Source organism: Zonotrichia leucophrys, chromosome Z (genome assembly GCF_028769735.1).
Source record: "Zonotrichia leucophrys gambelii isolate GWCS_2022_RI chromosome Z, RI_Zleu_2.0, whole genome shotgun sequence".
Lineage (NCBI taxonomy): Eukaryota > Metazoa > Chordata > Aves > Passeriformes > Passerellidae > Zonotrichia > Zonotrichia leucophrys.
The window spans coordinates 72,422,064-72,448,997 of NC_088200.1; the positions used below are offsets into that span (position 1 = coordinate 72,422,064).

The window sequence follows — 26,934 nt, forward strand, 5'->3', positions numbered from 1 at the left end:
GGACCAAGAGCAAGGAAGGGCTTGCCTTTCATCTCCAGGAGCTGCCATCAACCAGCAGCAGCAGCAAAATCCCTACAGCTCAGCCTACCCTAAATGCAAATAATGAATTATTGTCAGAGCTGGTTTTTTGCCCATCATAAAACAGTGATAAAAACAAAGAATGTGCATTATGCAGCTGTGTATGTGGAGATGTATGTGAAGAAAACATGGTTGTATTTTGGAACTTATGTACACCTTCTTTAGAGCAGTATTTTTTGGAGCTAAGCGTATTTTTTAAAAATTAACGTTTCTGTTCATTTCTGTATTGATTAATACCAATAACCTAGAGCTCTAAGCCTACCAACAGCTCCTCTTTGAGGATATCTAAATCAGTGATCACATCCAGATGACAAAAGCTGTTATGGTATCAAGGGCCCCCAAAACAGAACCCCAGACCTACAGACACACAAAGTTTATTTGCAGAAAGAATTCCACCCCTTTTTTATTTTTTGCATGCCCTGAGATTCCTTTTCTGCTAAATGAATTAGTGCAGTGCCTGTGGCAGGCGAGCAGAGGGCTGAGCGTATTCCCTGACATGATTAAAGAGCTGCCTCGTGGCTGACTGACATCAAGAAGCGAGGACAACCAGGCACAACTGGCTTCTGAAAACATTTTCAAAAGATACTCAAAAGCTTCAAGTGCCCACAGGGAGTTTTGTCTTCTACATCATTACCTTTATTCCTGATATTTATGGTCTTGGGCACATCCTGGCCCAAGGGGAAGGAACTTACACATATGTAAAATGTTCTTGGGAAGCAATGAAAATATTTGTTGTTCTCACACATCATGACTCTCTGGCAAATATGCTCCAGCACCTTCAGGGCTGTTAAGTGCCTTTGGATTTGTCATTCAGAGGGGGGAAATGTCCAAAAAAAAAAAAAAAAAAAAAAAGGAGACCAGCCAAATGCTGTTTACTTGTGAACATTTGTGATCTGATTTGACCACGAGCTGTCTCCTCCAGTGGTATACATGAAGGAACAGCTGTGTGGGACATGAATGAGAAGTAATCCCTGTAATATTAGAAATGGTATACACTGCAATGCATTCCTGTCAAACCAGGCTGCTGCAACAGTCTGCAGACGGATTTTCTGTAGGGAAGTAGCTAACTATAATTCATGACACAATAGTGTTTGCTGTGCTAGCCTAATCTGAGAGCTGGAGGGCCCTGCATTATAATGCCACTTATTCCTGAACACACTGCCCAAATAATAAATTGCTTGATTTTACATCAAAATAACTCTGTATTTTTTTCAAGGTATTTCAGGCAAATGGAATGAGCAAAAGCACAAATACACAACTGTAAAATTATAGGACTGGAAGGGGAAAATTATTCAGTTTGTCAACAAAAGGTGTGTTGGACAACTGCAACAAAACACAAAATAATTTTTCACAAAGAATTAACAGAGTAGCTATTTCCGTGCATGGATTTAACATCACTGCTAAATTCTGACCAAAGGCTTTTGTTTTGTCTATGAGAAAAAGTGCCTCTTATATTAATGCAGAGCAGCACTCTATGTGACACTCAGTAGCTCCTGCAAATTACCCTCGCAGCTACTTTCAATAGCAAAAATTTAAATTGTGCTCACGACCCTTCTCCAAGGTACTGTTATTAGTAATGCAATTAAGTGGAAGTGAATGCACAATGACCACAGTATCTAATCAGAAGAACTGTTTTGTAACAAGAGAAAGCTGTCCACAATTGTTCTATAAATATGCTGGCTCGCCTCAACTGACATCTGACATCCCTCCCTCACAGCTGAAACTCTGTCTGCAAATAAGCAGTTTTTATATTTTTCATAACAATACGCTCAAATGCTGTCAAAATTCACAAAAACTCAAAAAACAGAGCTCCTCACCTCCTGAATGAGGAGAGATGTGTAAAAACTAAGCTAATGGGAAAACTATTTTCATTTGATTTCCAAGGATTGGATTTTACCTGCTCACTCAAAAAAGCTCTTAAATGACAAAAAATGTACTTTTCCCAGATTTAGAATAGGTAAGGCTTTTGGAATTTTGTGTTAAAATAAGTCACCCACAGAAATTCTTATATAAAGAGACTGAGAGAAATGTCCAATCAGAAGACTTTAAACATCCATTGATTTCAATCCAGTTATTTCTCATCTACAGTAAACCACAGTGTGTAAGAGGCAGCCCATGTGCACTGACTTTATTCAGTCACAGTGAACAACATAATGATTTATTCAGGTGGCAAATATAGATAAAGGTCATGCTTTATCTTAATATTTATTTCATGGGTCAGAGACCAAACACAGCAGTGAATATTACAATCAAACACGCTTGCAAGCAAGAACGCAAAGCACCTTTTGGGTTGGTATTTTCTTTCTCATTGCAGTCAGACAACACCGAATACTCACAAGCCTTTACCTGCTTCAGTCTGCATGAAAGTGTTAGAAAAATCAGGAAATACCCCTTTTCGGATTATATATTCAGATTTCTGTGCTCTGTTTAGGAAAAAAGCAAGGAAGGGCAGAGGGAGCAGGGCGTACCTCCATGTGTTGGGCATGTGGCAGGGGCAGTTTCTGTCACACCTGAGGCCGTAAATGCCCTCGGGGCAGAGCCTGGTCTCGCAGTGCTGCCCGGTGTAGCCCGGCTCGCAGAGGCAGGCGCCGCTGACGTGGTAGCACTTCCCTCCGTTCACGCACCGGCAGCTCTCCGCACACAGCAGCCCGTAGCGCCCCACCGGGCACTCATCCTGGCACCTGGCAGGGGGAAAAACAACAAACATCACCCATGGAATTGGGTATTTCCCATAAATGACAGCTGCTGGAGGCCTAAAGGAAATTTGGGGTATGAGGAATGTCTTCTGCTGGTCGAAAATGCCGCTTAAAGAGCAAAAATCTGCGTAACTTGGGGAAACCTTCAGGACATCAAACCTGGTTTTTTATCTCATATTTTTGACAGGTGAAAATGAAAATCAGTAAAAATTTGAGTTTAACCCACATGGCTTTGCAATGATTTTTGTTGCTGCTTAAGGAAAATATATCTTAAGAAAGAGACTTCACCAAACTTTTCCTTTCTTATTCACAGAGTTTTGAGAAGATAGACAACAGACATAAATTAATCTATTTAGCCAACAGATTAATTTCCTTAATTTTTCATAGATGGAACACATTGTTTAACCTAAAGATCAGTCTCTATCTTCAATCTGATCAGAAAATAAAATTTCAGTATCCTGCTTCTCAAATTTGCAACTCGTAAACTAATGATCTTCTGGATAGCAATTTCATTTCTCTATGTCTTGAGTTTGATGTTTACAGCTTTGTCTTTCATGTGTTCTAAAAAGGAATTGTTAAATTTGAATGCCAGTCAAGTTACAGGTTGTAAAAAAAAAAAAAACTAGATAATATAACACATTATTAATGGTTTTATTTATTTATTTTCTTTTTCTGTTTTTCTTATAAATTTGGCAATTTTTGTTTTGTTTTTTTCCCTCATTACATGAGAATTTCAAAGACACATGATACAAGGAACTGCAAAATGTAACAGAAATTAGCAAAGCCCTCTGACTGAAGTAAAATGAGTACACATGTTTGTTTCATGCTTCTACACTACTTTTCTCAATCTGATACTGATACCCAGAAGTTTCAAGGTATTTGTAACTCTGTCCTAACTTTTTAGCAATAAAATCTTCTTTTCTCCTGAGGTGTAGCATAAAAGTAGAGCTAACAGCATAATAATAGAGCAAATTACCTTGTATCAATGTGTCCTGATGAAGTTATACAAATAAAGATGTGAAAGAATCTTCTTCAAATGGCAACCAGGAACCTCAGCCAAAGTAGACAAAATTTAACCCAGATTTTTTTTTTTTTATATTTAATTTGCAAAACTCATCTCTTTGGAGGAGGTGTGTATGGGCTACTCAGACAGTAGCCACACAGCTCTCAGACATGAAATAAGGACCAGGTCCTTATTTAAATAATAACCTTGCCGCTGATTCCTTCCTGCCCTTGGAACCATCTCGAAAAATGAAAGAATTGAAAATACAGCCTCTTTTGCAAGAAAAGGAGGCTAAGATCTGCAAAAGTGATCAAAATGCTGCAAACTGTAAGGCATTTCAGACCAAAGTGAGATTTAAATTATTACAATACGAAAAAATTAATTACTTTTAGAAACACCAGCGCAGAGCAGTGCACAGACACTTGTGTGGTTACTCCTTTGATTTTCCCTGGAGCCCCTATGTCTGCGTAAATGCGTCTGCCACCTTCTGCACTGTTTCTTCACAGACACAAACATAACTTTGGCATGCAAATGGCTCTGGGCTAATTATTCCTCTTCTTCTTGAGGTCTTTTTCCACATTATGTCTGGCAGAGCCCTTCCCAAGTCCTGTGAACGCTGGTGTGGGGAGTGCACATGGTTACCAAACCCACAGCTGCTGGCAGGGATCCCCTGCACTGACCCCAGAGATCAGGCTGCTGCTGACTCCTGAAAATGAGCTGTGTGCTGCTTAAAATACACACAGGAAAATGTTCTTTCATCGCTTTCCACCGCCTTCAAAAGGGATGTCTCACTCTACCATCTTTCCAATCTGCCAAAGCTGACTTAACAGACATCCAAAGATGCAATGTTTCATTTGAGCGGAGCATTTTTAGGAGACAGCTCTGCAGCCTGCAGCCTTTGAGGAGGGACTGAACGAGTGTCCCTCGCTGCTGTGAGTGCCAGACATCTGCACAAACCCACGGGCCTCCCTCCTCAGCCTGCCAGCACAGCCCAGGCTGCACCATTCTGCAGACACTCCACGGGAGAAAGGCTCAGGGAAGTGCCAAGGAAACAGCGAAACCCAGCAGTTCCTTCACACACAGTGTTCTTTCACATGGACCTTCAACTTGCAACCTGGCCTCAGGCGAGCGATGTGGCAAACAGTTCATCACCAAAACCAGCATTTTCAATCATATCTCAGATGCTTCCAGTGCTCCTCTGAGCAGCCTCTGCAGCTGCCCTGCTGTGGCAGAGCCTGCAGGCTGAGCAGCCTGGCAGGAATGGGTTTCCTTACCGTTCCCCCGTGTAGCCCAAGCGATGCAGCAAACACTTCATCACCAAAACCAGCGCTTTCAATCACATCCCAAGATGCTTCCAGTGCTCCTCTGAGCAGCCTCTGCAGCTGCCCTGCAGTGGCAGAGCCCTGCAGGCTGAGCAGCCTGGCAGGAATGGGTTTCCTTACCGTTCCCCCGTGTAGCCTGGGCTGCAGTGGCACTGGCCCGTCGCCGAGTCGCAGGTGCCTCCGTTGTGGCACTGGCACTCCTGGGAGCAGTTCTTCCCAAAACGACCCTCAGGACAAGGCTGACCACACACCATGCCCTGGCAGTGCACAAGAGAAGTCTTAGAGTTGGGACTGAAGCTTGAATAGACAAGGAAGACGTGAAGGAAGATCAAGGACATGCTGTATTACTCTCCCAGTGCTGATCTTGGAAAGGCCAGACCCTTCTCCAGCTTTAAATGTGGGGCATGTTCCAGCACTGGATTTGCATGTTGGAAGTGAAACACTCATGAAAAACACTCCCTCTAAGCACCTGTGAAAACACTTACACATAAAAGGCTAACTGATGTCAATCTCTTCCCAATTTATTTACCAGGAGTGCTATATATCAATATACCCAGGAATGTCCTCCAGTGAATAGAGGTGTAAGAATCAGCAGCTGCTCTAATGCCCCAATTATTCTACTTCATGGTAAGCTGGGTTTTTTTTTTTTGATGAATGAAAAAGCTATTTGCAATTTCACTTAAAGCAGCACATCCTAAAAGCTTAAGTAGCATGATTGCTCCTTTCATGGGTTTTGAATTTCTGCACGGCCTTTTACATCCTTGGAATTAATTGCACCTGGGTGGTGAGGGAAACATCAGAACCTAAGACTTTTAAGAAGCCATTTCAAGAAAAAGGTATTTACAGGCAATTCATCAGACAAAAGACATCCAGGTATTTCATCTAATGTAAGTCACTGCAGAATTTGCACCTGGCTATCTTAAACCTCCCTTACAAGAAAAAGAGCAAAAAAAAAAGGTTACACTGACAAAACAGTGTTCCACGAAACTGAAAATTCTACAATTAAAACTTACCCTTAAATAATTACTTGGAGTGGAAAATTAATCAAAAGTCTAAATAGTCATGTATTAATTCACATACATACTAGTAGTGTAAAGTTTTCCTGACTACTTCATGTGCTACACCTCATTTTTAGTAGCTCTGTTTAGGCAGATAAAGGGGAGTCAAGAATTTATGCAAGCATCTGTATTCCTTGACCAATAATTTTGCTCTTCTAGCATGAAATGCAATAGAAAGTAAAAATGGCCATGTTACCAGCTGGGGAGTCAGGTGTGCTACAGAATCTCACAACCAGAGATTGTATTTTATAGCATGCTCTCTAGTTGGTGAAAAACTGGCTGCTGCCACAGCTTATTTTCAGTATAATATAGTATGTAATTAAATGATCAGCAAATATGAATTTTCACACAAAAGAAACAATTTAATGAAAAATATTATCAAATGCTCACCATCAATATTATCAGCAAATGTACTTAAAGAATTTATTTGGGCCTTGATCACCTTCCAATTGCATCATTTTCCAACTCAGAGCAGGCAGCCTGATAGCAAGGGAAGGTAATTTGCAGCTGCAAGGTCAGGTCCTAATTCCCTGTCCTCTGATAAAAGGGAAGGAAGCCTAAAGATAATGTTAAAGATCCAATGTCTCATCTCCTCCCCAGCAGTGAACACACTAGGCAAAGGTTTTGGGCTTTTTTCCATACATACTAGACACACAAAAACAGGCACAAACCCCACTATCAATAAATATAATAGTGTCATTCTCTATAATATCAACCTACATGCAGAAACCAAAGACTCCTAGGCAAGATCTAAAGGATAGTGCCTTGTCACAGCACAACCCAGGTCTTTTGCTTCCCAGAATCTGATACAGTTAAAAAGGCAGTGCAGAACTGGAGCATTTTCAGTAACAGATGGCTTCGCAAGCATTTTATTTCAGTCCCCTATGCTAAAATATGTTTCTCATTACTCCTGGCTACAAGCAGACCACATTTGCCATCCTCGTTTGCTACCCTGTTCTTTTTCCCCCTGTGGAGATGCACAGATATGGGAGCTCTGGGGGGCTGTGGGGGTTTCAGGGAGCATTGTTTACCATCCATCCCGGCGGGCAGGAGCACTCCCCGGTGATGTGGTGACACACGCCTCCGTTCTGGCACGGGCACCTCTCCTCGCACTGCGGGCCGTGCTTCCCGGGGGGACACAGGTCCTCGCAGCTGGGCACAGGGTGGGGACAGCACAGACACCCGTTAGCACAGGCCCCAGCTTTGTTTCCAGTGTTATCACCATCAGCTCTGCCGGCCAAAAAGCGCGGAGCACTTCTGAGAGCAGAGAGATGCGCCCCGAGAGATGCTCTTGAGAGCAGAGAGATGCGCCCCGAGCACTGCGTGGTACCCACACAACGGATCTAAGGAAACAGACCTGACACTCCAGGAATTACTCCTTCCCAAGAAGTAATTTTACATGCAGTTTGCCACTCATTCCCTGCTGCTCACACAGCTCTGGCATGACCAAGGCCAAACAACTCCATGTTTCAATGCCATTTCCCAAACCTGTGGCCAGACTGATGGCCACGAAGAATCCCCTGCTGCTCCTTTTCGTGCGTTTTTACCCATCTGCATCAAGGATCTTTTTCCTCTTGGCCACACATCCGAATGCACCCTCCAGCATGGCTTTGCCCAAACCCACCAGCTCGGAATGGAGACCCTAAATGGAATGTAACCCCTCCAACACCCCAAACAAACCCCACAACCCGGGCGCTTCTTACAAGGCACCGGTGTATCCGGGGGGACAGCGGCACTCGCCGGTGACGTGGTCGCAGGTGGCTTTGTTCTGGCACTGGCACTTCTGCTGGCAGTCGTTGCCGTAGGAGCCGGGGTCGCAGCGCTCCTCGCAGCGCCAGCCCTTGAAGCCTGCAGAGCAGTGGCAGGCCCCGGTGATGGGGTTGCACAGGGCCCCGTTCTTGCACTGGCAGCGGCTGCTGCAGTGGGGTCCCCAGTGGTCGCTGTCACATGCTAAACGGGCAGAGGGAGCAAAGTTTTAGAAGGAGTTTTTGTGGTTACAGCGCAGTGAGCTGGCTGTGCAGCAATAAGAAAGAAGTATGGAAGGGGAATGGTTTCTCCTTCTTGGTCCTTATGTGTCAGAACTCAGTGCATCCCTCCAGAGCTGCCAGGACCCCGCCGGGGGGCTCGGAGACCCTGGCACACAGCTCAGAACACCTGGGGATTTGATTATGACCCCTGGAGCAAGTTACCAGCTTTGTATGAGGACATGAAAGTCACAGAAGTTTGAATAGTATAATAATAAAATTCTCACAGTGTGAAAATGCAGATTTTAGGATTTTTGGTATGGGGGTTATGGGGACAAGGTGGAGGAACTTGGGTGTGTCCAGCCTTTCTCCTTCTTCTTCTTGTTCTCCATTTTCTGCAGTGATGTTGGCACTTTGGAATTGGTTTAGAGTAGAAGTGCACTGTCTAACATAGGTGATAGGTATTGGGAATTAAGTGTAAATATGTTATACGTAGTTTGTAGTATAAAAAGACAACACTGCCTCAGGGGCGGTCAGCGTGCCTGTGGCTGCCCTGCTGAGCAGATCTCAGCTGGACAGAAAGAAAATTTTATAGACAAGAATTAATAAACAACCTCAAGGACCACAAAGTGAAGAGTCCAGACTCGTTCTTCAGCCATGCGGGCCGAAACAGAGACACCCTGCACATCTCAGGGCAGCAATTAACAACCAAAACCCGAGACTTAAGGATTGTGGCAGGCAGATCAGACTTGGTTTATGTGATTTATGCAATTCATTCTTCTTGAGAAAAGCCAACATTATAAACACAAGGTGGAAAACTAAATACAAGTTCAAATCTCTTAATTCTCAAAACTCTTCTTTGTGACAGTATTCACAGGGGTCCAAGGATGAGGGAAGAGATGAGGATCTGACTCCATGTTTCAGAAGGCTTGATTTATTATTTTATGATATATATTACATTAAAACTATACTAAAAGAATTGAAGAAAGGATTTCATCAGAAGGCTAGCTAAGAATAGAATAGGAAAGAATGATAACAAAGGTTTGTGGCTCAGACAGCGTCTGAGCCAGCTGACTGTGACTGGCCATTAATTAGAAACAACCACATGAGCCCAATCCCAGATGCACCAGTTGCATTCCACAGCAGCAGATAATCAATGTTCGCATTTTGTTCCTAAGGCCTCTCAGCTTCTCAGGAGGAGAAGTCCTAAGGAAAGGATTTTTCATAAAAGATGTCTGTGACACTTCATTATAACTCTCAACCATCAAGCCATGAGCTTCCCTTTACAGAGGGAAGTCTAGCTAACTTAAAAAATGTACTCTAAATCCACCAACAACTCTCTTAATCCCACAAGGAAGTTGCAAAGCTTGCTCAGAGCAGACTTCTGATTTTGGGCAAATCAAAGAATTCCTACTTGTTCATGTAATTGCAAATATTTCCTTTGCAATCCTCAAATATACTGACAGGGCAAAAAAACGCACAAGAAGCACTTCACCAAGCAATAGGAAATTAACAACTACGTGGTTAAACTTCATCTGGATGTTACAAATTTGATTATCCAATGCGTCTTTACGACCACTCAAATCCATCTTTTCTTGTCTGCCCCAACGCATCCCATTAAAGCTCTATAAGCAAACCATTTAGAGGGTATTTCAGCATCAAAAGAAGAACTCAATGTTAAGGAAGAAATTTTATCCTAAGAAACACAGGAGGTTTTGTAAAGAGCCAGGAGATTAGGGTCACCTGGAGTTCAACAGGAATGTGTTAATCATATGGTCAAATGATCTGATTTTATTTTTATGTTCTGTTGATAACAGCAGCACAATGGGAAAGCTTCAGTTGCAGGGACTGTAAGCCCAGGCTCTCCTCTTGGAGACTGACAACCATTGTTCTCCCAGTCTTCTCTTGGGGCAAAAAAGCCAGGCAGAGAACAGCCACACTTTCCTAGACTAATGCAAAGTAATTCAAGAATGCTCCTCGGGGTAGGAATTATTCAGCTGTAAGAGCTGTTCACCCAGGCTACACTAATAAAAAGGAATTAGGGTCTTTTCAAGAATCTACTCCTTAAGGTTGTTTTGTTTTTTTTTCCTTTTTCCCCCCAGTATAGGTCACTAGAACATGCATCCATAAATGGAGTTACTGTGAGCACTTACACACAATAAAACAGAGAGCAGCAGAAAGTAGTGTTATGTATTATAAACACCAAGCAGTGCTGCTGGGCTGTAAGGACAACTGCCCATCTTATTACTGGCCTCTGTCTTTAAAGATGTGTGGGTTTTGCTGTGGACAAACAACAGGCCTACAACACTCTGTAACACACTGAGAGATGCACACTGCATCTCCCACTCTGCCTTTTGCCACGATAACTTTAAACATTTTCAACATGTCTGCATGGAGCAGAACGTGTAACCCTCCTGCTCAACCGGGCAGGAAACTAACTGTTTTGGGTATAAGGGTATAAAAAATACATGTATGGCTGTCAAGATGCCTGAGACAGTTATGTGTTCTATCACAACAGAGCAGAAACCCCTAATTTATATATATATATATATATATATTTTAACATATTAGTTTGCATTCAGATGAAAGTCTTCTTCATTTCAGACAAAATTTCAATTTTTGCAATTCCTCATGGAAATACTAACTAAAAAATCAAACCAGTAATAATAATCATAATAATATTAAAAAACCACCAACTAAAACCCAACAAGCCCTGTCCAGACATGTGTGATACACAGGAGAATTGAGACTGATTGCCACACCACAACTGTTCCAGTGCAGAGCTCAGGCAAGGATGCAGGCAGCCAGAACATGCGCTTGGCTACGAAGATGGGGCTGGCAAGAGATTTATTCTTGGTAGTGGTGGCAAGAGATTTATTCTTGGTGGTCCAGCCAGCAATATCCCTGCAGCTTCCTGAAGACCCAGTGCAATGAGTCTGTGATTGCTCCTACCAAGCATCTGTCCCTACATCCCACACCCAGCCTCACTCGGGCAGGATGCACTGCCCAGTACATAACCATTAATTAGTTTCCTGGCATGACCTTCTCATTATGTTTGCAGGAAATCATTAAAATAAAAGCACATCCTATGGCTGGCAAACACCCAGCCTCAGGACCACTCTCCCAGCAATGATCAGGTGAATAACAAATATTGATTTTGCAATCTTTCATTACATTCCAGTGGCGGCCCCAGCACAGTGCACTTTTGCCACAACCCTTCACACAAGGTCTGTCACCAGCCTTCCATCCACCTGTGACTTATGGGCAGAACTGTGGAGAAATGTGCAGGATTAAGGGGAATAAAAAATAATACTGAATAAGATGGATAAATAATGTATTTTAACTCTATTTCCCCTGACTGACCATCAATAAAATTCTCCATAGGAAATCAGAGTGATCTGTCAGAAACTGATGCTCAGTTTACCACTAGAAAAGAAGGGCAGAAATATTTCCTGTGGCAAGTTTGGATTACTTTTATACAATTATTACATCAGACTAGTTCTGGGATTCAAACACTGAGAAAGCTGGGCTGGAAGTCACACATATCTGCTAATTTGGTGGAATGGGATATTCCTGGAGTTAGCTAATGACTACTGCCACACTGCAGAGTGTCAGCAGGAGTTTAATAAGCAGAGCTGTGCTGGCTGCACCCGGCCACAGGGCATACACCACAAGCAGGCACCTGAAAAATCCTCATACACTGATTTTCTAACAGATCCAGAGCGTCACACCATCTCTCTCAGCACAAGGGGAAAGGGGAGCAATGCACAGAGACAAGGGAAGGTTCAGATTTATTTCAGCACAAGGATGGTGTATCTCAGCCCCAATCAAAGCCTGAACCTCTCAGAGGTGCCAAACCCAGCCAGGAAACCAGTATTAATTTTCTGTGTTGATCCTAGAGAACTGGCTCATTGTTGCTCTGTCTTACACAGAACACCTGCTTTACAAAAGGCCTTCATTGCCTTTCACACATTATATTCACCCTCAGATATTTTTTATGTTTTAAAAAGAATTAGTCTCCCCCCATCAGCTATTGTATCAGATTCACAGGATCCTTTCTGCCTTCATCTTATGCTGTAGGGGAAAAAACAAAATACGCATAAACACCACTTTTAACACTGTGGTATTAATGTCACATCTTCTTATAATCTTTTTCTTTTATTACTCATCTGGGAATATCTTTTTTCTCACCACAGTATGCACTAAGCACATCACACAACGCCACAGACACCTGAAGGAGAACTTTGCTCTCTGCTTTGTTGAGCAAAAGCAGGAATTGGAATAAAATAAATTTTAAATTCTAAATTCTAAATAAATAAATAAATTCTATTTAACATGAACACTATGGTAAGAATCTCTAAGACTGTGAAGGTCTACCGTAATAAAAATTCTTGGTGACACTGAGGGCCAAGTGACCTGAGAAGCAGGGAGAAGCTTAAAGAGTCAATGGTAAAAGAACAATCTTTGAGAACAAACTGAAAACTGTGATGGAAACTGCTACCAGTTTGGGGCCTTTTGTAGCATCTTTGAAGATGGAAAGTTCTCCTGTATAGCATATGATTTCCTTGTAAAATAACTGTAATGTACATTGTTATTGTGCTGGGTTAAATGTGGTTTTGTGTGAATGGTTTTTGTAATTTACAAACTGGGGTGGTAGGAGCTCTGATATTTTAATTTATCTTTTTTAATGATTTTTTTTCTAACAATCTGGAACACATGGGTAGAATTTGGCAACTACTTTATTGCTCTTTATAAACAAAAAACATTTTTAACTAAATACGGTCACATGCTTGTAAGTATTTTCCCTGCTTCTTAAAAATGTTGATTTCATTAAAGAGCAACAAAAAAGCTTCAAACAATTCCCAGTTCATCCTGACAAACCCACCTTGATCATCTAAAACTCTGCACTCCTCTAAAGGCTGGCCTATAATAAACAAATAATGCTATCAGACCAAGCCAAAGAACAGTTTAGAAGAGAGACCTCCTTAGAAACTCTAACTTGCCTTTTAACTATGCCCCAATTTCCCTTATATCTTCATACTCAAGCCAGACAATGTTTATTGCAATGCTATTTTTAAAGGTAACTTCTTTTTGTGCCATTGGGGAGGGAGAAGAACTACAGCAAAACTTAAGATTTACAGTCCTTGCTGTCAGTTTCTTGCAGGTGTCTCATATGCAGTACCAAGACAACTAAATGAGATTTTAGTCTATCTTACCCATCTTTCTGCAAGACACATTGCAGTGTGTTCCTGGAAATACATACCACTGTTGGAAAACAGAGGAGATTCTTATCACTTCATTAGGCTTATGTATTTTTATGGCCTTTTAAAAAAAACGAAAACAAAACTCCCTACCACAGACAGCAGGGAGTAAATACTCTCTCCCTTGGAATGCAATATTGTGAAGTATAAATCTAAAATAACCCAACACTGGCACATATACATATTGCTGTCTCTCTGGCCTCAAAAGTCCCAACACAGTTTCTGCAGAAAGTTTCAAGCAATTACAGCCTTTAGTATGTGAAAGGCGATTTTCCTTGGAAAACAAAGTGAAGCACCCCATAGCTTCCCTTCCCTTCCCTTCCCTTCCCTTCCCTTCCCTTCCCTTCCCTTCCCTTCCCTTCCCTTCCCTTCCCTTCCCTTCCCTTCCCTTCCCTTCCCTTCCCTTCCCTTCCCTTCCCTTCCCTTCCCTTCCCTTCCCTTCCCTTCCCTTCCCTTCCCTTCCCTTCCCTTCCCTTCCCTTCCCTTCCCTTCCCTTCCCTTCCCTTCCCTCCCTTCCCAATAACCAGCCATAGACAGCGCGAGTAAAAAAAGAACAATATTGAGAAAACTTTGATTTATCCAAAGGAGTACTCCACTGACAGTCCTGTTACTACAAATAAAATTGCTAATCCCTGGACACACCCCAAGATGAGACTTCCAAGAGTCAACAGAGGGGAAATCTGTTGATTTTATAAGCAAAAAAATGACAGAAATATGGATGTTATCACAGATCTATAGTCACATCACACCTACTGGAAAGTTTAGAGAATATTCCTGAAACTACTCTCTGCTACTTCCATCTGCAGGTCTAAATGGATTGCACTTGTTTCCCTTAGGATAATTCTGCAGGGTAGGAAACAGATAATAATTCTCCCAATTGGAATTTAATCCAAGTAAAAGTAAATTCCGGCTGATTTTGAAAGCTATAAATACTCAAAGTGTGTTTTAAATTTGACAAGATGCACAAATTTCCCAGTGACATCAGCCTGTCTGTCAGCCTGGACAGCAAATGTGGAACATGGCAAACAGAAACTTCAGAGATGAGTCAAAAAAGCCAGGAAACAAAGCCAGCTACTCTGAAAACTAGAATAAAAACATCCTGTAGAAAACCTTCAATGTGTTATTTCATAAAACCATGGATTATTCTCTATGTAATTTTTTTCAATTTTGCTCTGTTCTAGTCATCTCAAAATGTCATGAAAATGACACATGCATATTAATAAAAACTCCTAATTTTCCTTCAGAGAATCACTCATAATAATTACAAAATACCAATGTCTTTCAGTAAAAGACCTACTTTACCTACATCCCAGACACAAAAATGCATGGAATTTTTTTTTTTTCAGAATGCCATTTCTATTGGATCTGGAATTTTCTTTCAGTCCTTTGTTTCTCTCTGATTGCATTTGTTATACTGTAGGCCTTTTAGCCTGTGGCGTATTTTTCATTGTTACTTTTTGTTTTGTGTATAAGAAAGGATTTTTATTCAAAACGCTAAGCTTAAACTTAATTCAGGGTTTTTTCTTGTTTACTTTATAAAAGCCTTTTGATCCGTGAAGTGGAAGAACAATGAAAATGTGTTTTTCAGATCTCATGAAAGACTGGAACTATATGCCTTTCACATGCCATAAATTTCCAAGACTCTTTAAAGTGCTTTGGACAGCAGAACACAAGGATGGATAATTGATAAGGAAAACACACACAGATGGTTGTTGGTGTTCCTTTTATCATGTTACTGAGATAAAACCTGTTAAAAATAATTATTATTATAGGAAAAATTTTAAGAACTTGTTTGTACTACATCCTTCCCATGACCTGATTTTGCACAGATATCCTTGTAGAACCATAAGTTAGTTTTTTTTCCTTTTTTTTTTCTTTTTGCAATGACGTGAAGGTCATCTTAATTGTTTTTTTTTTTTTTAATTGGCCACAAATGTTATCCCTCACATCCTTGAAAACCTACTAAGCAAGCCACTGAAAATATATAAGCTCACCAATATATAAGGCAGATGGAAATGAAATCAGCACTAAAAATACTTAGGCACTGTTAGTAGGGGAAAAAAAAACCCCAACACAGACCTCAGTCAAAAAATTAGCTTAGGCAAACAGTACAAATTATTGGGTTTCCAAAATGGTGAAAAGCAGAAATGAAAAGTTTCTCTGGTCCAGAAAAAATTTACAAAGCAATAAAACTATCACCATTTACTGGAATGCCTTCCTTTAAGTATATCTCAATATAAGTAAATTTAATAACTCTGTGTTGTAGAAAGCATTTTTTTTGTTTCTACTTTTGCTTAAAGAGTGATACTGTAATTAAGCAAAATTCTAACACATGGCCATAAAATCCAATAATTTCCCTAGGACTTCCAAAACAAAATGGCTCACCAAAGATACACTAAACATAAGAACATTATTATTTCAAATGCATAGTTGTACTGAACCTCCAGACCAGCAGACATGTATGTAGCCCTGGAAATTCTGATGCTACCACAGTGACACTGCAGTAACTGTTAAACTTGAAGGTGATGGCAACTTCCATTAATATCTGTTTTTCCTATTTGCACCTCATCTGACTTGCTGGTGGGTTAGTTTCTCAACTCAAAGATATTCAGCCTCCTTAAAGGGAAAAATGGAGTGTTCAGCAGGAAAAACTGAGGAGAAGTCAGTCAGGGAAGTTACAGCAGCAATAATTACAGAAGAATTATGGGCAGTGAACACAGGGAAGACACATTAAATATGAACAGGTCAAGGTTAAGATTGTCTATGACCTGCTGGCACTTTTGTTTGGGAGCTGGGCTGGGGGCAGTTCTGCGTTACTCGAACAAGCCATTTCTCTGCATTTTCCATAAAAGTAAAATAGCTGTCTGCCAGGACACTCTGCAGTTTTGCCTGAGTGTTTACCAGCTCCCCAGTTCTGGGAACCAAGCCTTCCTAATGCAAGGATGTGGTTAAAACCAGAACTTATTTCTGCAGCCTGCTGGACGGCCTGGAAGACTCAGGGATGAGCTAACTCCCTAAGCGTATCTTGCAAGCTGCATTAATCCAAAACAATAAAAAAGAAAGAAAAAGGGAAAGGGAAAGCAATGCCCTGGCCCAGAAAAAGCTCAGTTTAGGAGGACTCTGTGCCATCAGTGTGCAAGGTGGCTCCAGGCAGGCTCCACGGAGGCTGTCTCACTTGGAAAACTCACACATGCACCTCTGCAGGGTTAAAGGAAATCCAGGGCTGCACTGGGAAACTGGCACTGCCGTGGCTCACGTGAGTGTTCCACACACAGCAGTGCCAAGGGATCCAGTTTCTGCCACGGCCTGCATCTGCCAAGGCCCATGGAGAAAACAGCGAGATTTTCACGGAATTTGCGAACTTTACAAAACACCCACGGCTGTGAAGGAAATCTGATAGTAGCAGAGCTACTGTGGTTTAAAAGTTACCTTAATAAAGCTCATTTAAAGGTAAAGGTTTCTCTGAGGTGCCAGCCTTAGACCTGCAGCTTAATGTATTAAGGAAAAATCCAATTTTCTTCTCATGCTTCACAAAACCCCGGAGACAAATTATGTCTTCATGCCACTTTTTCTACTCCCATGACTTCAGACTATAGTCCCAATAAAGCTCTGCTAATCGCCAACAGAATCAAATTACAAATTAGAACGCAGTGATTCAAACAAGTATCAAGATTACTTCAGCACAATAAAAATGGAAGAATCCCACTCCCATATTCACAAACATTGTTTGGTCATAAATCAAGGACATGTCTCTCCCATTTTTGCTTTACCACTCATGCCAGCTGGGGGGGATCACAAGGCTATAACCATTTCAGACTAGTCAGTGTAATATTGATTTTTGCCTCTGCTCCAGCTTATCCAGAAAGTGTCCTATTGATTTTGAAGGAATTATCTGCGGACTGCTAGGCATGAGAAGAAAAACAAAGTGAGTGTCCTGGTTGTGGACAGGACACCCACTGAACTGCATACTCACGCAAAACTGACAATCAGGTCAGGTATTATCCGTTATAATATAGACAATAATACAAATATAAATAATATCACAGATCTATAAATAATATAAATAAATAACATATATAAATAGATATAAAGGAAATTAATCTGAACTTCACACTCACCCAAAACTGACAATCAGCTTCATGTATAATCCATTATAATATAGATAATAATATAAATATAAATACTAGCATATAAAAATAATATAAATTAATAAATAACATTTATAAATAGATACAAAGGAAATTAATCTGAACTTCACACTCACCCAAAACTGACAATCAGGTTCATGCATTATCCACTATAATATAGATAATGGTATAAATAGAAATAATATCACATATCTATAAATAATATAACATTTATAAATAGAGATAAAGTAGTGTTGTAGGAGTGTGAGCAGAAAACATAAATTACAAATATACAATAGGGTTTGATCATCTCCACATCTACACAGACATTAGCACATAATTCAATGATTAGCACAAGTTCTACAGAAGAATATTCTATTCTCAACCTGTAGTCAAAAGCATTCTTAAAAACAACCCAATCACACATGTGACAGTTAAAAATTTGAGAAAACAGTTTAGTTTAGGAGGCAAAAGTTTGTGTGAGTTTGTTTGTTCTTCAATAAAATCTATTTGTTTAACCTACATTTATCACTCTATGCACTTTTGTTAATACTGCTCTTGCCCCTAGCCCAGAAATGACCAACTTCAAGTATTTCTTCAAAGGGGAACTGATAACTTATGGATTGTGCTGATTCACTTGCTCCTCTCACTCAACACATCTTCTGTCCACTCCTTTATCCTGACCATTGTGTTCAGTCAATAAATCTGTATTGGAATAAATTGTTTTGCATGACTGTCATCTCTCCCACCAGAATGCAGTGATCTGCAAAGGAGTGATTTCTTGATCCAAGTGGTGTTTCCTCTCAGATATATCCACATTATCATCACTTTCTTGACCCACCTCACACTGACTTTCACTGCAAGCAAACACTGTCTAATACATTCTATTTCCTTTAAATAAAAAGAAAACACCTGAAGAAAAATTACACCTTGTGCAGAAATGTTCCCCAAGGAAGCATTATTTAATTAACAAAACTGCTAAGTGACAACTCAGGTTTTCCTTGCTGAAGAATAGATCCAATCCTGCTTCCCACTCAGCTGGGATGTAATTTTTTCAGAAAGGCAGAGGATGTGGTGAGGAGCAGAGTTATAGTCTGGGTTAGAAGTGAGCACTGAAAAAAGACTGGCTCAGCACTCTGGTCAAACCTGAGGCCTCCTCTCCCTAAACTGAGAGCAGCCACTAACCTAAACAATTCAGGAATTGGCAAGGAGTCACAGCAATAAGGAGGTAATATTTGCTACAAAAGGAAATGGGAGTCACCCAAAAAATTTATTCCCTCCTGAGAAACAACAGATAAAAATCAGTTTGGGGGTTGGCAGATGCTGTAACAGGACTAAATCTGTTCTCAGATACTTGCAGATAAAATTCCTTTGTAAGGAGAATAAACAATTCCAATAGAGACGGGACAGCAATTTGGAAGAAAATGTTTCTTTTTGCAGTTTTACAAAATGTTTGGTCCCTAGGTAGAACAGTTCCTTCCCATATGTGTGAATCCATGAAAATAAACAGACGACTGCATCTGGAAGTTGGCCTAATTCCTCACACTTTGAGGATAATATCTCTTTTTGAGACAGGGCATTTTATCTGGTCATCAGAAGCCATAAAATCCCTGAACCTTTGCTTTGCAAACACAATGGCCTGTCTTTCAAATATGGTTCCACCACTCAGGTAAGTAATGAAAATGATTATTTGATGGACATTATTACAATAGGGCAACATGCACATATTCCTACTGAATTAATAACTTGCTATATAAAAAAACATTATTTAAAAAAAGCACATATCTTTATTTTGTATCACTGCACCTTTCTGTGACTAAAGCTAAAACCAAGTTGGGGATCATGCAGAAAATACAACTAAAGGCAGAGCACCAAAATCTTCTGTGTAGGGCAAGCAACAAGAAGACTCAGAAAGCCAAGCCCCTCTCACTTTCTGTTATTTCCAACACTATCCACTACTCCTCAATTCAGTTTGACCTGTGCTGTAGCTCTTCAGATAAGGAGATCATGGACAGAGAGCAGCAAACATCAGCTCTCAAGCTCAGAAGGACAAACGAGGGAAATCAGCAATTTTCTCAGGTTTGTCCACGCGGAAGGGGATAAATGCCAGAACAAATGTTCCTGTAGCACATGCAGAGAAATATCCCCTTCCCCAGCCTACCCCCTTCTCCTAGGGCCACACCAGTAATCCCAAACGAATTCTGGCTGCTCCAGGTAGCCCTAATGTCACCCAGGAGCCTTTAGAGCATCACCAGCCTCTCCAGAGATCACTGTTCAAAGGTACACAAAAGGCAACCAGCTGAGAAAAAAGCAGAGGAAAAGAGCTGGAGGTGTACCCAGAGTGAATTATGCCAGACAGAAATCCTGCGAGAGGAAGGGTTACTTCCAAAGGCAGATTTAGATGTTCCTGTCTCATCTAAAGCACACTTTCAGGCTTGAAAATCTCAGTAAATAACAGTATTTTTGCAATCTGTGCCATCTAATGATTCACATTTCTTCTGCATGTTTGATTAGTTAGAGAAGAGCTTAATGCATAAGGTTTTCAGAAAGAAAGATAGCATGTTTTGACAATTTATTTTGACAATTCAGTACATTAGATTAAGACCAGTCTTACAGCAACACTCTGTTGTGGAAGAACAATGGCTCTTTCAGTTTTATGCCTTATGCAAAACTTGGGTGTTTCTTTGGAGCTATACATGAATCCCATGTAAGCGTGCAAAAAAACTACACAACAAATGTAGTTAATTTTAAAATAGTTAAATTCTTCCTCATGCCAACAAATATGATGCTGGAACAACAGATCAGTTCCAGATGAATTATGATAGCAACATGTTTGAATATTGAAGAACATTTCCCTTTTTTTAAAGATAATGGGAGTTGTTAGTTTTATAGGAATCATGTACTAAGTAAATTAGCAGTGTAATATCTTTGCAGTTTGTCTGTTAGAGATTTACAAGGTCTATGGACTTTAACTTGTAAATACAATCGTTTTTATTGTTGGCTAAAATACATTTATTTCAACTGCACAATCACTAGCAGAGATCCACCTTGAACCTGATTGTATCAAAAGATGTGGTTTTATGTTAGCCTCAAAAATACATTTTTAAAGACCTTAAAAACATAGCCACAAGGCTGGAATAAATAAAGAAGTACAATGAATTGGAAAATTACTCTGAGAAACTGTATTTCAGAAGAAAAGATAATGATTTGTGCTCCGCACAATTCTACTCTCCTCATCTCCTGCACTTGAAAAGGGAAAGGAGAAGGAAGTGGGAGAAATTTCACCAGAGTACAATGGAAAGACATTGAGAGTTCAGGGAGTGAAGAGAGAAGGGAAAAATGGTTGAGTCAGTGTCAGAGTGAAAAAGGAGGACAGAGTTGCTAGGAAGGCTTTCCTCCTAGCTTTTAAATGTGACTTGGCACCATCAAACTTCACACATTAGTGAAGTAAAAACTGTGAGATTTTCTTACATGTAAAATAAAACTATGTCTTTACTCCAGATACTGTGCAATCTGCATGTCTCTGAGTACATAAAAAAAAAAAAAAAGAAAGCTCATTAGTGTTGCTACGTGGGAACAGTGTTTGCAAGTAAATGAAGAAAAATCAGGTTACACCGAGTAACCTGATAACTCAGAAAAAAACCCTGATCAGAGAGCAGAAGCCCAGAACAGAACTGATGATTATCTGCCCAAAAGAGAGGACAACACCACGGAAAGAGTTCAAGACAGGCAGAAGCAGGTGAAAACTCACCACTGGAGCAGTTGGGTCCTCCCCAGCCAGGCTCGCACTGACAGGTGTTGGGAGCAATGCAACGGCCATGCACACATTTATCAGCACAGTGAGCTGTCAGAGGAGGGAATAAAAAAAACAATTACAGAACTCCTACCACTGGAAAAATATTCTTTAAAATACTCTAAAATAGTCCTAACCCAGCTCTTTCGTGTCTCAAGTACCTCTTAAAAGCAAAATAAATACCAGTGTATTTGGTGGTGTCTATAAAAAATATATTTCACTTCAGTCTCTTCCATTTCTCCTAAGTTTTAAGAATCCAGCTAAAAATGTGTTAGTATTACGCAAATAATTCAGAGGAAATGGTCCAAATTTAATGAAAAAAGAGTCAAAGTATGATCTAGGCTGGAAATCCATCTGACCGTGGTCCTGGCCAAGAGGCTTGGATGGGATGACTTCCACAGGTCCCTTCCCACCTCAGCCATCCTGTGACTCTCTGCAGCAAACCCTCATGCCAAGAAAAAAGAGGGGAACTTCAGCAGGCATCCAAAGAAATGATCTTCTGCAACAGCATGGATAAAGTAAGATTTGCAACACACCGATATTTCAGTATCAACTTCTCCAAATGATTGCACAGTTCAACTGAAGAACAAAGCAAACAGTGACAGTGATTGAAGAAAAGCATGATATATAAAACTTATGAATCACTGCAACCTTTATTCTAAGTGCTAAACAGGGTGCACTTAATTTATTTTCTTTTTTATGATTTGAAAACATGTTTCTAAGATAAGTCCTTCTTTGAAACAGACCTTTTGTTTGAAACATCTAAGAAAAAACTGAAATTACTTTTATATCCAGCATTATCAATGCCGGAACATAATACACCCAAGAGGAAAAACCTCTGACCAGCAACAATTTGCTGTCATCATATTAATCACAAAGTACCCCTAATTTTCCAAAATACATGTGCTGTAATAACTTCCTTCCACTTTAAACAACAATAAAACTTAGAAAATTTGTGCAGGATAGGATTTTTCTTTGTACCTACATTTCCAGAGAAACTGGAAATCTGACTGCTATGTAACTGAATAAAAAGGTAAAGAGAAAAAGACAAAGAGGATGTTAAAAAGAAGTTTCATGGGGCTACATATGAATCACTGGGGTTCTGAATGATTGAAACTATTCTAGAGTAATTAGGTATTTAGATAAAACATTTGCAACTTCTGGGTTTTTCTCAATTAAAGATTATTAAACACATTGGTCATCTTTACATTTAGTGTGTCCAAGAAAAAGGAAAACCACACAAAGATCAATAAAATAAAAATTTTTGATTATATGGGATCCCAGCCATTAACTGCTTATTTTTACAGCCTTCAGTTTTAATTCTCAACTATTTCTAACAAGCTGCTTTTCAGACGTGCATTAAAATTATCTTCATTAGAAATCAACAGGGACAATAATAATTTTTAAACATTTGATGAAGCAAGGCTTTAACACAGAGCACTGTTGCCTATTTATGTGTTATGGAAAGACTGAGTTTAAATAATAGATCACAATTTTCCATTAGTCTTGTAGCTTGACGTGAATCACTTGCATCTTTGGAGATTCCTTCCTAGTTAGTGCTGCCTTGGGTCCTGAGGCTCTCCACAAACCAAATGTGTGAAAACCCTTGCCAGCAAGCCGTGAGGCAGGAGCAGGTCACTGTGAACACGCAGTGTGAGCACTCGCAGGAACAACCCAGGGAATGCAAACATCCCCAGCCCACGTTTCTGAGCACTGAGCCTTACATACTATGGGGCAACGCTCCACCACCTCCTCTGTGAGGCAGCTGGAGCAGAGCAGAAAAATAAAGAAGTTGCAAGAAAGCAGACCTAGCTCCTTGCACTGCCCCTCATGCTGCGCTCAGAACGTGGATCCACGCTCTGGATAAACATAAAAACCTATTCTCCAACCAAAAGAAATTATTCTCCAGACACCTCTTCTGGGCTAACTGACTCTTGGCAAGTGAATCCTACATCTGTAAGAGACAGCACATGTTTAAAAATAATATTGCAGTGGACACGGGGATGAGAGAACCAAAATTTACTACACAGAGCTACAAAGAGGTGAGGACAACATAAAAATGACCTAGATGAAGCTGAAAAGATGTGAATAACACCAGGAACAGATGAAATACTTTCTGTTGGTTTTCTCTGGAATTGTTTGGCATGGTATTAAAAAAAATGCTTATATGCAGGTGTAGGTGACAAACTTAACATGAAGAGTCTTCTTTTTTTACTGATGAGTGTGAAGAAGCACCAAAAACTCCCTGGCAGCAATTGCCATGTTTTCTTTTTTTGCAAGAAAAACTCAATTATTGTATGAAAAGCAATCTGGGTTCAGTCTTGCACGTTGGCTTTTACATCTTATTTGCCCTTTTTTTTGTGCCTTATTGTTCTTTCAAGATCTTTTCTTGAAAGATCTTGCCTTCATTATCTGATGTTAAAAAGAAAACTTGAAAAAATGTATTTTTATCTTTGATGTAAGTTTATGCATGCATTATAGGATCTGTTTCTTTTTCACTTCGAAAAGCCAGCCATAAACCAGTTAACATAAAATTGAAACACTTCCTATGTAATTATGCACATAAATTAAATGACTGCAAGGTTTAGCTCCAGCTTCCTCCAAATTAACTGAAACAAGCATTTGTCATGGGAAAAAATAAATTATCTATTAAACTACACTATAAACATGTTTTTGTCAAATAAATCCTTCACTTTTACACTGTATGCTAGAACATACAGTGTTCTTGTTTGATCCCTTGTTGGATCCTTGTTTCCTGTGCTGGATGGCTAACTGCTAGAAAATGAATGATATCCAGTTATACCTTAAGATGGATGGTGCATTTCCTATTTCATGTTTTGAGGAAATTCAGTATTAAGATTGATAAAAACTTCTCCTTTAAGATGCTTAGAAATGTACTACGATGTTAGAAACTAAGTGAGGCAAATGTTCAAGCTGCCAGGAACAATCAGCCTTTGCTTGTGTGTGCATCTTCAAGAAAGCCACTAGAAAATGTCTTAAAACCTTCGAAATCTTCCTTTTCAGAAACACGCTAAAAAAGAAATTGCACTTTTTGAAAAAGTTTCTAGTCTGTAGCTAAGCTTAGTATTCATATGCCAAATCTCCTAGGGATTGCCACTGATAGTAGCAGACAAGTGGCAGGAAATTCTTTGGAGTAACTACGAAATTCAGTCACCCACTCTGCCAGGAGTCAGCTCCTTAACAGAACTTCACAGAATTACTGTTCTGCCCTTGTATCCGCATATAAACTGCATTTAGATTATCTCAGAAAGTGCGTCAGGTGTAAACATAAGAGTAAAATAACAGCTTGAGGTCCACTTAACCTACTGCTCCACAGAGGTGCTGGCAGTAGTGGAGACAGAGGTGAGAAATTTGTGCATTATTTATATTCTCTGTGAACAGGAGTTTCATGAGGACAGCACAAAGCACATTTTTTTAGTGAAAGTGAATTAGTACTCACTAACAAGATAACTACACTCTTATAAACAGTCCAAGTACTGACTGCATCTAATGTTGGAATTAAAATTAAAATACACTTTCATGTCAACCCATCTAAAGACAAAATGACACAGATTCCTATTATTTTTGAGAAGCAGCAATGAAATTTCAATTGATGCAATGTCGAGTCATACCAAAACTATCGAAACAGTAGACTTTTCTAACTTACCTTTCTAAATTGAAAAGTCAAAGGAACAAACAAACAACAAAATATCAACAACAACACAAGAATTTTAGCCTTTTAGAGGCACCTTACATCCTTCCACTAGGTAAAGAAAATAATCTACACAGCATGGAAATAAAACTGTAGTAATGGAAATGCTCCAGCTGGAGATGATGAAGACTGAAGGTCTCTCTCTTTCTTCCAAGGTCAAAAAAATGCAAACTCAGCTACACTGAAGGATCTGTATTTTCACATAATTTAAAGTCTAAGGCATTCCACAATCACTTCAGAAGTCAGGGCAGGTATGTCCTGAGTACCATAATCAGGCATATTTTCATGTAGTAACAGGAAAAATTAGTATGTCCAATGGTATTTGAACTTTTCAGGTTCTGAATGTCATTGTGTTAACACAATGAATTTACTACATATGCTATAGCTGTGTAAAAGCTGCTGTCACATAAGAGAATCACCATCACATCTGTCATCACATCACAAATCAAACTGTAACACAATTCAAAAAGTATTCTACCTCATAAAAAAATTAAATATCATTATTCACACATGCTGTATAATAACCAAATGTAGTCAGAAATTGGTTCTTGTAAGTCTAATATATACACATTACCAAAAGAAAAAGCTAAAAGCATTGCCAATCTGATATATTAGTTTATTATTATCAGATATATTAGTTTTCTAAAAAATATTTTGACCTTGCTTTTGCACAAGCAGAAAATGTTTTGAACCAAAGCTTCTTCTTTTCAAATTCCAGGACATAAAACACGTTCTTATCAAACACCATTTTAAGATCTCCCTAGGTCTGCACAAGGCCACACGAGAGAGACAAAGAACGGAGCCAAGGGTGCCTCCAGACTCCCCAGACACAAATTTTCCCAATTTTGGGTTAGATGAGGAGACAGAGGTATGTGCCACCCAAAAAAGGTGCTGAGACCTCCAAAGATTTGTTACAGACCTCTGCACGCCCAAGAGCAGCCCAGCATGAGGATCTGCTCCAAGGGGAAAAGACTTCCACCTCCCTCATGGTTTTAAACCTTGTGTTTAAAACACTGATGCTTGCACAACGCATTTTCCACATGATCATTAGCTAGAACCACATGAAAGCTGGCTGGCCATGCAGACACCTAAAATCCAACCATCCTGTCACCTGCATCTGCTCAGCCTCAGCTGGCTCCAACGAGAGCTGCAAACACATCGCTGGCGAGTACCTGAGCTCCTGCAAGCCAGGCTCCACAAGCCACCCACCAGAGGGGAGTCACACCAGCACAGTTTCAGAGCACAAAACCATGGAAACAAGAAGCTGAACTTACGGACACACATCTCCCTGCTCTCATAGAATCCAGGGCAGCACTGGGATTTGCGCCTGTACATCGTTTTCTCACCATGTCTGTAGGCAGTGCGGTAACTGATCCTAAAGAGAGGAAGGAGTGTTTGTCACATACCTTGGCTCAGAAGCACCACAGGATGTGCTCTTACACGTCTTAAAAAAACATTCAGGTGTCACAAGAAAAGAAATAAAGTGCTCCAAGTGGCCTTTATTTATCCGTTGCTAATTTTAAGAGTCCAAGGGGTTTCCTGACATACCTTAGGTTCATGGGTGGTCAGAAAGCAGGAAAAGAATGAGGAATTTTTCACTTGTGATGGTTCATACTTATGGGCATATTCCTCTGAGGAAAATGCTCTTTACAGATGTCACCAGTTTTTAATCACTCAACCCTTGCTTGCTTTCTGCTTGCACAGGAAGTTTCCTTTACCAAATCCTTTCACTTTTCTTTCAAGAAGCATAAACTTACTTCCCCCTGAACACAAGGGTTCCCTGTGATATTTCTGAACAGATACACTTTGCAGGGTCTGGAGAATTTAGTTTTTCGCAAGCTGTTTGCTTTCTGTTGGCACTCCATGCGGTGGTACACCCCAACCTGCTACTAAAATTTATGTGACATTGCTTGGACAGGC

General features: G+C 40.1%; 1 protein-coding gene across 4 annotated transcripts in view; it reads right to left on the reverse strand.

The window, feature by feature from the left end:
- The window catches only part of MEGF10 (multiple EGF like domains 10), an 86,177-nt gene that overhangs the window by 37,054 nt on the left and 22,189 nt on the right, over positions 1–26,934 (reverse strand). For all 4 annotated transcript variants that reach the window (XM_064735956.1, XM_064735954.1, XM_064735955.1 and 1 more), the window contains exons 4-9: positions 26,289–26,389; positions 21,261–21,353; positions 7,861–8,107; positions 7,189–7,309; positions 5,220–5,356; positions 2,547–2,759 (exon numbers count right to left, since the gene is read on the reverse strand). In XM_064735956.1, the coding sequence (XP_064592026.1) occupies positions 2,547–2,759; positions 5,220–5,356; positions 7,189–7,309; positions 7,861–8,107; positions 21,261–21,353; positions 26,289–26,389 (912 nt within the window). The remainder of the gene's footprint in view (positions 1–2,546; positions 2,760–5,219; positions 5,357–7,188; positions 7,310–7,860; positions 8,108–21,260; positions 21,354–26,288; positions 26,390–26,934) is intronic.